Raw genomic sequence first — 12,886 nt, 5'->3', positions numbered from 1 at the left:
TTTCTTTAAATGTATGTAGGCTATTCTCAGTTTATAAAATTTTCTAAATAAAATACACGTATACACCCCATACAATCCAGATGCACACACAACCAGCTGGTCCTAGTTGTGGGTATAAATGCCACTGTGGTCAGGCCATGTAGCCAGTTAACAAGATGCTGCCAGTACTTAAATTCATGGATGTGGAGTTTGGGTTGTATCTGTATTTGCAACAGAGATAGCAGTAAACCAGTCTGCTACAACATGAGGTTCTTCTTGGATGCCTGTATTGCTATGGTTTGTGATACTACTGTGTTTTTTTCCATATGTCTAAACTCTATTTTTTCCTTTAAGGATTTTGGTGTGTGTGTGTTTTGCCTGGTGCAAATATCAATAGAAGGTATGTGCAATGTTACACTGGGAGTGAGGGTTTGGTATGCATTTTCTGTGCCTAGTGCATAGCATGCGTGGAAGATCTGAACACTGCTGTATTAAGTTATGAAAGCTGTGGCAAGTGATAGGTGCTGCTAATTTGCCTCCTCGTGTTAGAGATGTGCTACTATATTTCTGTATGTGGTACTCAGCAGAACCTCTGTATTCTTTGGCAACTCAAACACTGAACATTTCTTACACTGTACAGCATGTTACATTTTGCACTGCTGTTACAGTTTTCTGTTTCTCTTGCCCACGACCTGCTTTACTTTTTTCATATATAAACATGGCCTCTCAGAACTTCATGCAGGGCAGTAATAATTTTTTAGTTTCACTCTGAATCTAGCATAATACTCTGAAGGAACAATGAGACAGAAGTTCTTACATCACAGGGGAGAATTGGTGGAAACAAATGTCCAGCAATAAAAGCCAAGCTGATAAATGGCAGAACTACAAGCAAGAGAGTACAGAAGTAATGGTACAATAACGGTAGTGCCTTTTGGCACTCTTTAATGCCCTGACATGTCTGTCAGCGACTTTCCACCCATTTCAGGTGCATCTGCTCACCAGGGTAATACCGCAACCTCGTACAAGTTGGAAAAACATTAAAACAATCTTGAGCATACAAGAGTAAGAAAAGTAACCTTAAACTAAAACTCCTCAAATAATATATATGGTAAAAAAGAAAATGAAGTTCACACACTCCAAGAAATGTTTATTTCTTAATGCTGCACATGTACATGTGAAATCTAAATTGACAGAGAAAAAATAAAAACATTTTCTGTTACACACCTGTTTAGATGATGCCATAGCTCTGAAAGAGTTGGAGCCAGAGAGTATTTCTCATAACTTTCACGTGAAAAAAATATGTCTGTGCCATTTTTTGGTGGCGTATCCCTAAAAAAAAAAGCAAGAACAAAAATTATACAGAGTACTGTCAACACACATTAAGTCACTGAAAGTATCCATGTTGTACCATCTCTTAAATCTTTAGCACTTGTAGAAAAATTAATACATTAAGCCATAACATCAATTAACATTTACTTCTATAGGTAAATCGCCTCTAGTGAGGAAGTCTACCTCAGTGGGCTGACTGTTGGGGTTTCCCTTCCTTCATTTCCCAGCTCTGTATTTTCATTTTTTACTTTTTGATCCTGCACTCTGAGAAGAATGTACCTCCCGCTGATGCAAATCACGATGTCCTTTGCTAGGCTTGGAGGATGGGTTCAGCTCCCATTTCCCCATTCACTAACCATGCAAAATCTGTATATATATATATATATATATATATATATATATATATATATAATATATATATATATATATATATATAAATACATACTTGCCAGCTCTATGGGGTACAGAGCTAAAACTCTGATTATGACCCAAGCAATCTGTGCCTGACTGGTGGCTCAGGCCCCTATTGGAGATGCCATGGGAGAGGAGACACTTAATCCCACTTGATACTCTCTGAGGTAGGAGGAGCAAAGTGCGCTTATAAGAACATTCTCCAGGTAGAATCCCTGGTGCAAGGCAGGGCACACAGAGAATAGTTGTCTACAAGCAGTCATTACATACTTGTTGCATTAGATGGCACTGTGGCATCCATAGCGAAGGCCCTCTGCACATCAACCACTTAGATACCAAGCAGCATATATGGGGAAACAGGCTTAAAATAAAAATAAGCTGGTCCTCCATGTAATAATGGTTCTAATCCCAGTACACTTGACTCTATAGCCCCTAAGGAAAGGATGAGGCATATGGCTGTCGCACCAGGGAAATTAATGGTACAATATATGGTACAGGGGACAGTAAGGGATGATCGGAGAAAGAGAACAGCAAACAAATTATATATTTGCCCACCTTGTAAGCACCTCTGAACAGCAATCAAAGGACAAAGGGGCTGCTAAAGCATAGAAGAATGGCAAAAGTGTGATTAAACACCCAGTAAGAAGAGGACTCACTCACAAATCAACTGATATGGTCAACAGATAAACTGTTCTCACCTATTATTTCTCATGGGCTAACTTCCTATAAGACCAAACTCAAAGAAGGGATGAATGAAGAAAGCTCAAGACAGCGGAATCCTTGAAGATGTCATGTTTATGTGACTTACATTTTGCACCACAGTATGTGGTGCAGAAGGCACCAATTAGGATTTCCTTTTTAAACACCAATTTTTGTTTTTAGACCACAATGAAAAAAACAAAGGCAAGAGCTCTTTAAAACTTCTTTTTTTCCCATGCTGATGTCACTGAGGAGTAAGGGTGATCTTTAACCTCAGTGTCATTAATTTGGGTAAAAAATAGGATGTGTCCATAGACATTAATGGACTATTGCTGCGCATGTGCAGACACACATTCATTAAAGTCTACGAAGGCATGCCTGACATGACGTCACTGGGAAAAAAAAAATATTTATCTGGGTTGTGGTTCCAAAAAAAGTTTGCAAACCTTTTTAATGAAACAACTCAAATAAATACGGATAGACTCTGTCAAACTGAGGTTCTGCATTGTGGCATCTGCTGAGGAAGTGCCACAATGCATTTTGCCAAAGTGCTTTACATACCCAAGTGTCAGAGGAGACAACTCAGTGTGTTATGACTTCTCTTTTTTTCAGTTCTCCACGTCTTTTGGGTTTCTAATACCATGACGGGAATGGACCCCATTCCCAAGTCAAAATATGATTAAACTTCATGAAAATAGTATTGTTTCAATCTTTGATGTTAGCCAGAAGTGCTCTTTGCAGCACCTGAAGTGTGCCCCGTAATGACTCCTGTAATTTGTACAGTTACAGGTATGGGTAACATATCTGTATACATGTACCTGTAAAAACTGGCCTACCAAATCAAGTGGATACAGCACAAATGTACATAATGGTGGTATTCCTGTAGCATGCAGTAAAAGCACTCATACCTGTGGCAGAGTGGCATTTAAAACCAGCATTTTCCATGTAAACAAACAGTTAGTTGCCTGATGCAGTTGGCAAGCAACTTAGAAATGGTCTGCTTAACAAATGCAAGCTCTCCCCTCCCTGAAACAAAGAAAGCAGAGAGGTTGGAGCATGCTGGTAAAACTGTAAATGACAGAACACGATTAGTGCTGCAGGAAATAATATAATTGGGGAAACACAGACATCAGTCCTTCAGTCAAATCTTAAATACTCAGATGCCATTTTGCACTGCGACAGTAACAGGGTAAACAAACTAGGAGTGTAAAGGACACTTCACTCTCTTTCTGTTTTGGTACCCAGATGGGACTAAGAGTGTGTGCGCTAAAAATGTGAATGAAACAGTAAAGAAACTTTGAAATAAATCAATGAGAAGAATATGCAGTAGCTTCAAGCAAAGCTGCAATTAAGAGTGCAACCACAGTTTACAAATCCCCTCACTAAATGGAAATAAACAAAAGCTCTAAAAATCTACACATAAACAGATACAAAGCCATCATACTGGAGAGCAATAACACTGAATCTGACAAGCACCAACATTACATACTAGACTACCAAATCTACAAGTGATACCAAGCAGTAGCCTATCCTGCAGCGATTATCCTATTATTCAAACTATTGTTATAGAGAGTGTGCATTCACACATCTGTTTTACATCAATCATAAGGAGGATTAATGCAGCAGTACCAAGCAGTATACTGTCAGCTCCTCAACAATATCGGAGGTCTAAATCAGTTTAGACATCCTGCTCTTTCCAGAATGAGCTCCAAATGTGTAATAGTTGGAGAAAGCTACAGTGCTAGCTGGAAACCTGGTGGAGTGAGCTTGAACAGCCACAAAATGTAAATGCATTTAATAAAACGAAAGTAATATAATTAGCTAAACAGGCAAAACTGTCCAGTCACTGGGGAGCCCACTTCCCCTTTACGAAAAAAAGAAAACCGGTGGATTTAGTTCTCTTAATACAATGTCCAAGTGACCCAGTAGTCTCTGTTCAGTGCAAAATAATTTTATTCTCTAAACTGGAAAACAAAATGAATGTGTAACTTTATACTCCTTCTTTCTGCTGCTCCAGTCAGGGGTCGCCACAGCAGATCAACTGTTTCCATTTCTTCCTGTCCTCTGCATCTTGCTCTGTCACACCAACCAACTGCATGTCCTCTCTCACCACATCCATAAACCTTATCTTAGGCCTTCCTCTTTTCCTTTTACCTGGTAGCTTCATCCTTAGCATATTTTTCCCAGTATACTCTAACTTTATACTCCGATTCAGATTAAGTTTAGATACCACTTCAAAGCATAAAGGAGGGACTTGGTCTCACAGCTGCCCTGTCCTTATAGAAAGCATAACGGCTCTATACACATAGAAGGCTGAAGTACATAAATCCTTCTTGTTTAAGTTATTTCAGAAAAAAAAGTTTTCCAATATAAACCTGAAGAGCACTGAACTAGAAGGCTTAAAATGAGAAACTTTGTAACTGGAAAACTGATGTTAATTTCCACAGAGGAGCCACTGTTTCTATGGGATCTCAAATGTAAAACTGCTTTATGAAACGGTTTTGCAGATAAGGTAGAGGCAATGAGAGGTTGAAAAGACAAGTAGGCAGAAACATAGATGCACATTTATGGAAGAACAGATAAACCAACATTAAGTAACGTGATTAGGAAGTACAAATGCCAGATTATCAAGGCAGGAGCTGTATCAAAAGTCCTTCTCTACCACCACTGAGAAAAATCTAGTCCATTGGCAGTGGCATCATATTTTGATATTAGACCTTTACCTTTTTTTTTTTTTTTTTTTAATTTAAAGAGCCTCAGCTAAAAAGACTACAAGGTACTAGCCAGAAGCTCTCTAGGCTTGCAGTCTGTTTGCAGCACCACCCTCTTCTGGAGTCAGTAGCTTGTCAGGAAGAAGTGCCGCTAAGGAGTTGTACCAGTTTAAACTTGTGTTAGAAATGTCATCCATGACTGTTCTGGCCAGCAAGGGGCTGGCAGGATGAGTCTGAACCTCTCTTTGTATATCAGTTCATTTGCTCCCTTCACTGGACAACAGCCAAATAAGAGGATTTGTGTTCCAGGAAACCATCGGGGTAACTCATTTTTCAATTTTCTCAACAGCTCTAACTGTGTGAACTCTAGGAAAGATGACACAGTGGAGAAATGCAATGCATAGTTTGAAAGGGATGCCCATCATTTCCAGTAGACATATTACTTGCAAGCAACCCTAACCTCCTCATTGCAACACAAGTAGTAGTCTCTCGTCGCCATGAAGGAGATGAGACTGTTTTGTGCGCTTCCAAGCTCATGCAAACCCCACTACCCCTACGGGAGAGGCAAATTCACACGGATTACATACCACCAAATAAAAACAAATACTACTGTTTTCATTTTTATGGGGAAAAAAAGCAGTAAATTGCAAAACTGGACCAAGTACTATAAACATACAAGATGAATTTTACAAGACAGGTCTGAGAAATAATGCACCACAACCTGTATTACTTTTCATATCTACTACTTATAATACTGTTACAACTTGCTTTACTGAGAGTTATGTACCTTGTTTGCATGCATACGTGTAGATGTACGTTATATATATATATATATATATATATATATACACACACACACACACACACACACACACACACACACACACACACCCGAGAAATGCACTAGAAAATTATGAAGCCAAGGCAATGACCAAAATTACACTTGAAAATCTCCCAGAGTTCAACTCATAAGAATAGAAATAGAGTGCCACAAATTCTTGTCCCCTTAAATCACTGCCAGTCTGCACAGGTATAAAGAATGCACATCTCATCTGATTGTATACAAAGCACAGTACGGTTACAACATCTGTGGCAATCTGTAGATTGTGTGAAGCTGTTTGAGATCCCTGCCTGGCTTTCATTTGCTGAGTTCATAGGTTCTGTTAAATTAATATAACTTTGTTCTAGCACACAGCATTCTAGCTTGTTCTCCATTTTCAGAAGTGGCAGAAGATGGTCTCATCACTTATACTTTAAGATGATACTGAAAACCTTGTACTCCCAGGTTCCTGAAAATGAGCGGCCGTAATCCAGAGAGAGTACGTTTAGGTTTTTGATTTGGGAAATAAAGCAAGAATTGGAGACCCTGAATACGAGTAATCTGGAAGTACCAACAAATCCCTTCACTATAAACAGCAGAAAGGGCAGAACATAATGCAAAAGCTAGGGCATTTCATTTATAAAGGATCCTCAGATACTAACAGATATTCATTTGTAACCTGGTTATGGCCCCTTTAGTACAAAGACAGACACGTGATCCTTACACCTTCAAAAATTTCCTTTCCACTATTTGACGTGAGCAATGTGCATGAAAAAAACTTCAGCTAAATTCTGCCCTGAGGAAGAGCCATCACAGATGAACTTAAATGTAGGACAGCTCTGACAAACCTCGGACTGACAGGGATGAAAATCCAGTTTCTGTCAGCTGACAGGAAATGTTCACATTCTTGAAGGAATACAGGGTTAAATGCAGGGTACAATTAAAATCTGAATCAGCCAGGCAGCCACATAAAGATAAATGTGCATTCTAATCAGTTGCAGACAAGGAAAAGCTGGAGCCATTTTGTGAAAGTCCTGGTTGTAAAACAAAGGCATAAAAAAGCAAGGAGATAAAATGACGACAGACATATTGTACCCGATAGCAAAGAAACTGAGTGTAGAGAGGAGGAACAGGACCATCAGTATGCAGCAGGTTCAGAGGCAGCAAACACCCAACATTAGAAAGAGTAATGAAGGCTGAAGTGTCAACATCACAAACCTCTAAATTTAAGAGTTTGCTTAGGCTCAAAGATCTAGTACATCAAGGCAGGAGCTGTATCAAAAGTCCTTTTCTACCACCACTGAGAAAAATCTAGTCCATTGGCAGTGGCATCATATTTTGATATTAGACCTTTACCTTTTTCACATGTACTGTCTCTAACTAGGAAAACCATCCCTTTCCTTCAACAAGAGACGCTTACTCAGTCTACAATATCAAGCATAGGTCCATAGGTGTTTACTAGGCTAATGACCACAAGGGTCTTTTTCAGCCTAGCCATGCATCCAAAACTTGACAAGTTCTGGTACCCTTGATAAGTGTAAGCAGGGGCTTGGTAGATGAAACATTTACAAGCACAGGGCTGGGAGATGAACCACTTACAAGTTGTTTGTGACCACTAGAGACATTGGTGCCAAGCCAGAGAGAATTTCCTGTTCACCATGCAATTGTCCAAGTTGCACTTGAATTGGGTTAGGGTGGAATTCTGCTTCACATGGATGGGGAGCCTGTTCCAGGGACTTGGTAGTCTCTGGGATACATACCTCTCTCTCCAGCAGGGTCCCATTTATAATCGCAGGCAAGGTTTAAGTCTTTCAAATGGGTAATTCTGGTGCTGTTTGTTTTGTGGATATGCAGGAGGTCCATCAGAGTGGGGTCTGAGACAATGCCCTGTATATGCCAGGCATAGATCTCCCCTCAACAGCCTGTAGGAGACAATACAGGGATACAGCCCTGAGGCAGTCTGCATAGGACATTTACTTATGCCCTGTATTCCTTTAGTGAGGAACCTCAGTGAATGTTCCATTTGTTGGATATGCCTGGTTACATACATACCAAAGGGGGTACTGTACTCAATGATAGGTCAGATGAATGCCGGATGCAGTGAAACAATGACTTCCTTGAACCTAGATGCCATAAGTTTGTTTACAAGTTCGGCAACATAGAATGATTTCCTTGCTACTTTAAACACATGATGGTCAAAGGCTAGGATTACTTTCTCTGTGTGTACCAAAGTCCCTGACTACTGGGTCATCTCTAATGGGTGTGTTGTCAACATGCCAGGGGAGGATGACTTCCTAAAGGATACTATTATGCATTTCCTGGCATTTAGCTTTAGTCCATGGCTCTGACACCAGTTGTTTGTCTGAGCCAGCCCCTCCTGGAGAACATTTGTGTTGGTGTGGGATTTAATTACAGCTCCTAATTTGCGATCATCTACAAATTTAGTCAGCCAGAGACCACCAAAATTGGCCTTGACTTCGAAGAAGTAAATGCCAAAAAGGAGAGGTCCAAGGACCGATCCTAGAGGGACTCTACTTGTGAGTGGCCTCTTTGCAGAGGTGGACTCCCCAATTGTAACTTCCTTGGTCCCGTCTGTGAGCCAGTTCTCTATCCACCAGGTTGGCACAGGTGTGTACCTAACTTCTTGAGTTTGTCAATGACTGAGTGGGGTATTGTGCCCAATGCCTTGGCCAGGTCAGGGTAGGCAGTGTGAACCATTTTGCCCTCATCCATTGCTTTGTGGCGACCTTCTCAAAGAAGTCCACCAGGTCGAGTAGGCATGACCTGCCCTTGATGAAAGTAAACTGGGCTGGGTCCAGTGTCTGGAGGTTTACTTTATTATTGATCATTTCCATAATTCTTCCCAATGTCTTTTCTATATCTTTGCATACAAGACAAGTGAGACTTGTGTGTCTGTAGTTTCCAGGGTCTATAGATGGCCCATTTTTGTGCAGAGGGATGACTGTTGCTGTTCTCCATTCATGAGGCATGAAGCAAGTTTGGAGGCTACAGTTAAATAGCAATCCCAGATGGCCTGATAGGTCATGTTTCATGCTATTAAAATGCATCCTGGGATGTTGTCTGAGCTGAATGATGTAGTGTTATTGTCCTTAGAGAGAGCATTAAGGACTTGATCCCCCAGTGATTGCAGTGGGAGTTAGATTTGATGGTATTTCCTGACGAAAGTTTGAGGGGGAGAAAGGAGTAAAAATTGGAGCTGAATTTGTCAGCCAGTAGGTTTGCTGTATCTTCTAGCTCATCACTTTAATTTCTCAAAGTCTTTTGGGTTTCTAATACATGACAGAAATGGACCCCATTCCCAAGTCAAAGCAGAATTAAAGTTTTAGTACCATTTCAATTGTTATCAGCTAGAAGTGCTCTTTGCAGCACCTGCAATGTGCCCAGTAATTACTCCTTCCACAATTCATAGAGAGTTGCATGTATCGGTAACATATCCAAGACAGACTGTAAATTCTATCCAAGTATGATTGTAAATTCTTTATAAGACCCATTGCGCCTACCACTACTGGAACTGTCTGGGTATCTCTTCTACATTGCCCTCGTTTCAGCCTGCAAATCCTGGTACTTTATGATTTTGTGTCTCTCTCAATGTAAGACACTGTAGTCACTGGGTACAGCAATTTCAATAATCAATGCTACTTTTGTCTTTTCAAGGACTACTATATATAGTTTTCTTGCATCTATTTTATGAACTGTTGATAATGGATGATCTCATGTGATATAAACTTCATTTTCTATGATGCTTTGTGTCTCATGTTTCCAGTGTTTTTCAGCTACTTCAGTATTATAATGTTTGCAGTCTTGGCACATTATTATGGCTTTCAGTATACAGCACTTCTGCCATTACTATATCACAACCAGCAAAACGATGTGCAACTGTTTCCAATTGTTTTACAAAACCTGCATGTGTCTCTCCCACATGTTCAATGGACTTTGTAAACCAAAGTGTGCATTGTCCACTATCTTGAGCCACCAATATTAACCTTTCATCTTTTGGTTTAAATTCATCTCTCCTTAAAAATTCCTGCATTTCATCCTGATCAAAATGAGGTTGTTCCAAGAATTTTCTATAATACAACTATATTTATGCATTTCCCACATTTCTTGCCTTCTCAGCTGATCCTTCACCTTATATTCTTTCTTTTGTTTTTGGCACATTCAAGTGCTACCTGATTTTTTATCCACTTCTGGTTTGACTTCCATTCCCACTTGACACCGATATCCTACTGCTAAACTAAGCAAGGAAGTCATCTTAGACTTATTCTCCTCATGTTTCACTACATTTGGGTCTTGTGAGGTCAACAGATATGTATGCAGTCCCACTATTGCAGATCTATACAGCTAATCAATTTCGAGGAGGCCCATACCTCCCTTCAGAATGGGGAATATATATAGTCTTGGTATGCACTGATTTTTAGAAATCATGAATAGCATGAATCATCCTTCTCATTTTCCTGTCCAAACTATCCAACTTCTTTTTGGACCACTCAATCACGTCAAAACTAAGTTAGGACAGGAACATCACATTGGTTTATAGCCTGGACTTTGTTCCTCGATGTCAATGTTGTTTTTAATATTAATTTAAGTCTTCTAAAATATTCCTAAGTTTTATTCGCATTTGTTCATGTTTTATTGTTGAGCGTTCATCAGTTCCAAAATATTTATACACTCCCTCTTGCTCAAGTTCTTTATCATCACATTCCTGGCCAAACTGACATTTTCTTGGTGCTGCAGCTTTCCTGCTTTATAGGTCACCTTTGCACATTTATCAAGGGCAAATGACATTTCTATATCCGAAAACGTTTCAACCACTAGCAGTTGTGTTTTCAGTTCCTCATCTGCTGAACTATACAGTTTTAAACTATCTACAAAAAGAAGATGAGAACTCTTTACACTTTATTGTTTCCTGGAAGCCAAATTACAGCCATGATCTAATTTCTTAAGTAAACAGCTTGATGGGTTAAGGGCAAGACAAAACAGCACTGGTGACGAGAGTCACCCTGAAATACCCCCCTTTAAACCCTTATCCCTGGAATAATAATTGGTTCATCATGATTTAACTGCAAAGTGGTTTGCCACTGTTTCATGGTCGCTGCAATGTAATCAATTAGCTTAGGGCACATCTTTTACACTTTTAAACAGTCTTATCCATGAATTTGGTATACTGTCAAATGCGTTTTTTGTAGTCTATCCATGCCATACTTAGATTCTTCCCTTTTTACAGTTCTCCATTATGACTGACATCGAATGAGCCTTTATTCCATATGACTTTCTTTTATTACTCTTGTTCTATTGTCATGATTGAATTTTCTTCTAAAAGGACTACAAACTCTGTCAGCATCAATTCCAGTGTATAGTTTACACATCGCCGGAAGGCAAGTTATTGGTCTATAGTTTTTATGATAGCCTGCAGGTTCACTTTTAAGTAGGATTGTTTTTCCTGTTAGCCAAGCTGGTGTCTGCTTGGGGTGCATATATAAATACTTCTGACTCATGGCTAAATCTTCATGCAAAGATGTTAATACTTTCAACCAGAAGTTTTGTACTGCATCTGGGCCTGGGGTTTTCCAATTAGGAGCTTTTCTTAAACTTTGTTTCAATCTCTCTTGGCCATTACTTCATCCCATTGCATATCCTGCACATTTGAACTTTTTTCTTTTACTACTTCTATCCATTTGGCATTTTTGTTATGTTCCACAGGGTTTTCATAAATATTTCTCCAAAATGCCTCTATTTCTTCTTTTGGTGGGGTTTCAATTCCTTTTGCCTGGTTTCCTAATTCTCTGTAAACATTTTTTGGGTCCTCAAATTGATTTTGTACTTTTCTTTTAAATTTATCTGTGTATCTTAAGTTTTGTTGCCTGTTCTGACCGCTTTAGTTTATTATTTGTGATACTGCATGACAAATCCTGATCTATTCTGAAACTGTGCATTGCTTTTATCACCGTTATCTTTGAGGATTTTTGTTGATCTGTTCCCTCTCCTAATAATGACACTTCTTGGCTTAATTGCTTTATAGTTTTCTCCATTCGATAATTCCATGATGGCATTCGATTTCTCCCCTTCCTTTCTCTTACTACCCTATGCTTTTGTGGCAAGACTTTCAGTTATTAATTTAGCTGCACAGTAATACATCCTATTTACTTCTGGCTCAGCACAGGTGGCCCCATTTACAGTCAGCTCTGCACACAATAACATATTGCCTTTGAGGTTGTGGACATAACTAAAGAATGCCTTGTGGGTGTCCTTCGCCTGGGAGTCCAAATTTACCTCAAATTTGGCTTTGGGAGACTATTTGTCCTTTGAGTTGTTGTTTGTTTAGTTTGAAGAGAGTGCTTTTATCCTGCTGGGTGCTGCACCTCCTAAATGTTGCCACGATTTTCTTCCTTCTGTTATGCAGCCTACTGATTTTGCAAATTTTTGAGCCCATGTTGAAATATCGGTAAGGCCAAATCCAACTGATTCTCTGGTGTTGAAAGGACATGCAATGGAACTGAAATGGCACAAAACACAAGGCATGCTCTTTTGAAACTCTCACCTATTTATCTGTTTTGACTCAGATTTGCTATACTGTTAAGCAGAGAAATGGGATGGAGTGGAGGTGATAACTGACGTGGCAGCCACTTGCTGGTTTAGTTCTACTCATTTGTTCCAGTTTTGTGGTTTCTTTCTTGCCTTTTTTTTGGCCATAGTGCTACTATACTTTTTTTTTTTTTTTTTTTTTTTTTTAAATACATCAAAACTATTACAGAGGAATAGTTTCCAGAACACTTTGAAATGGAGGCATACAGCATCTGTTTCATATTTTAAACTGCTGTGTCATTTCCTGCCTGCTACTTCATTACCTTCTAAAATGAGTGAAGGGACAGCTAGTAAATGGTACCCCTTGACTTCTTCAGAAGATGACCATACGTGT

The 12,886-nt window shown here is 39.4% G+C and overlaps 1 protein-coding gene across 1 annotated transcript in view; it reads right to left on the bottom strand.

Moving 5' to 3' along the window:
• Positions 1–12,886, bottom strand: part of ICE2 (interactor of little elongation complex ELL subunit 2) — a gene marked incomplete in the record, with an annotated part of 1,939,141 nt that overhangs the window by 1,822,117 nt on the left and 104,138 nt on the right. The window contains 1 exon segment of the mRNA XM_044077213.1: positions 1,204–1,308. Within this exon segment, the coding sequence (XP_043933148.1) occupies positions 1,204–1,308 (105 nt within the window).

This window comes from Protopterus annectens, chromosome 7.part0 (genome assembly GCF_019279795.1).
Source record: "Protopterus annectens isolate FY-2018-M chromosome 7.part0, PAN1.0, whole genome shotgun sequence".
In the NCBI taxonomy this organism is placed as follows: Eukaryota; Metazoa; Chordata; order Ceratodontiformes; family Protopteridae; genus Protopterus; species Protopterus annectens.
This window is presented reverse-complemented; position numbering and strand designations above follow the sequence as displayed.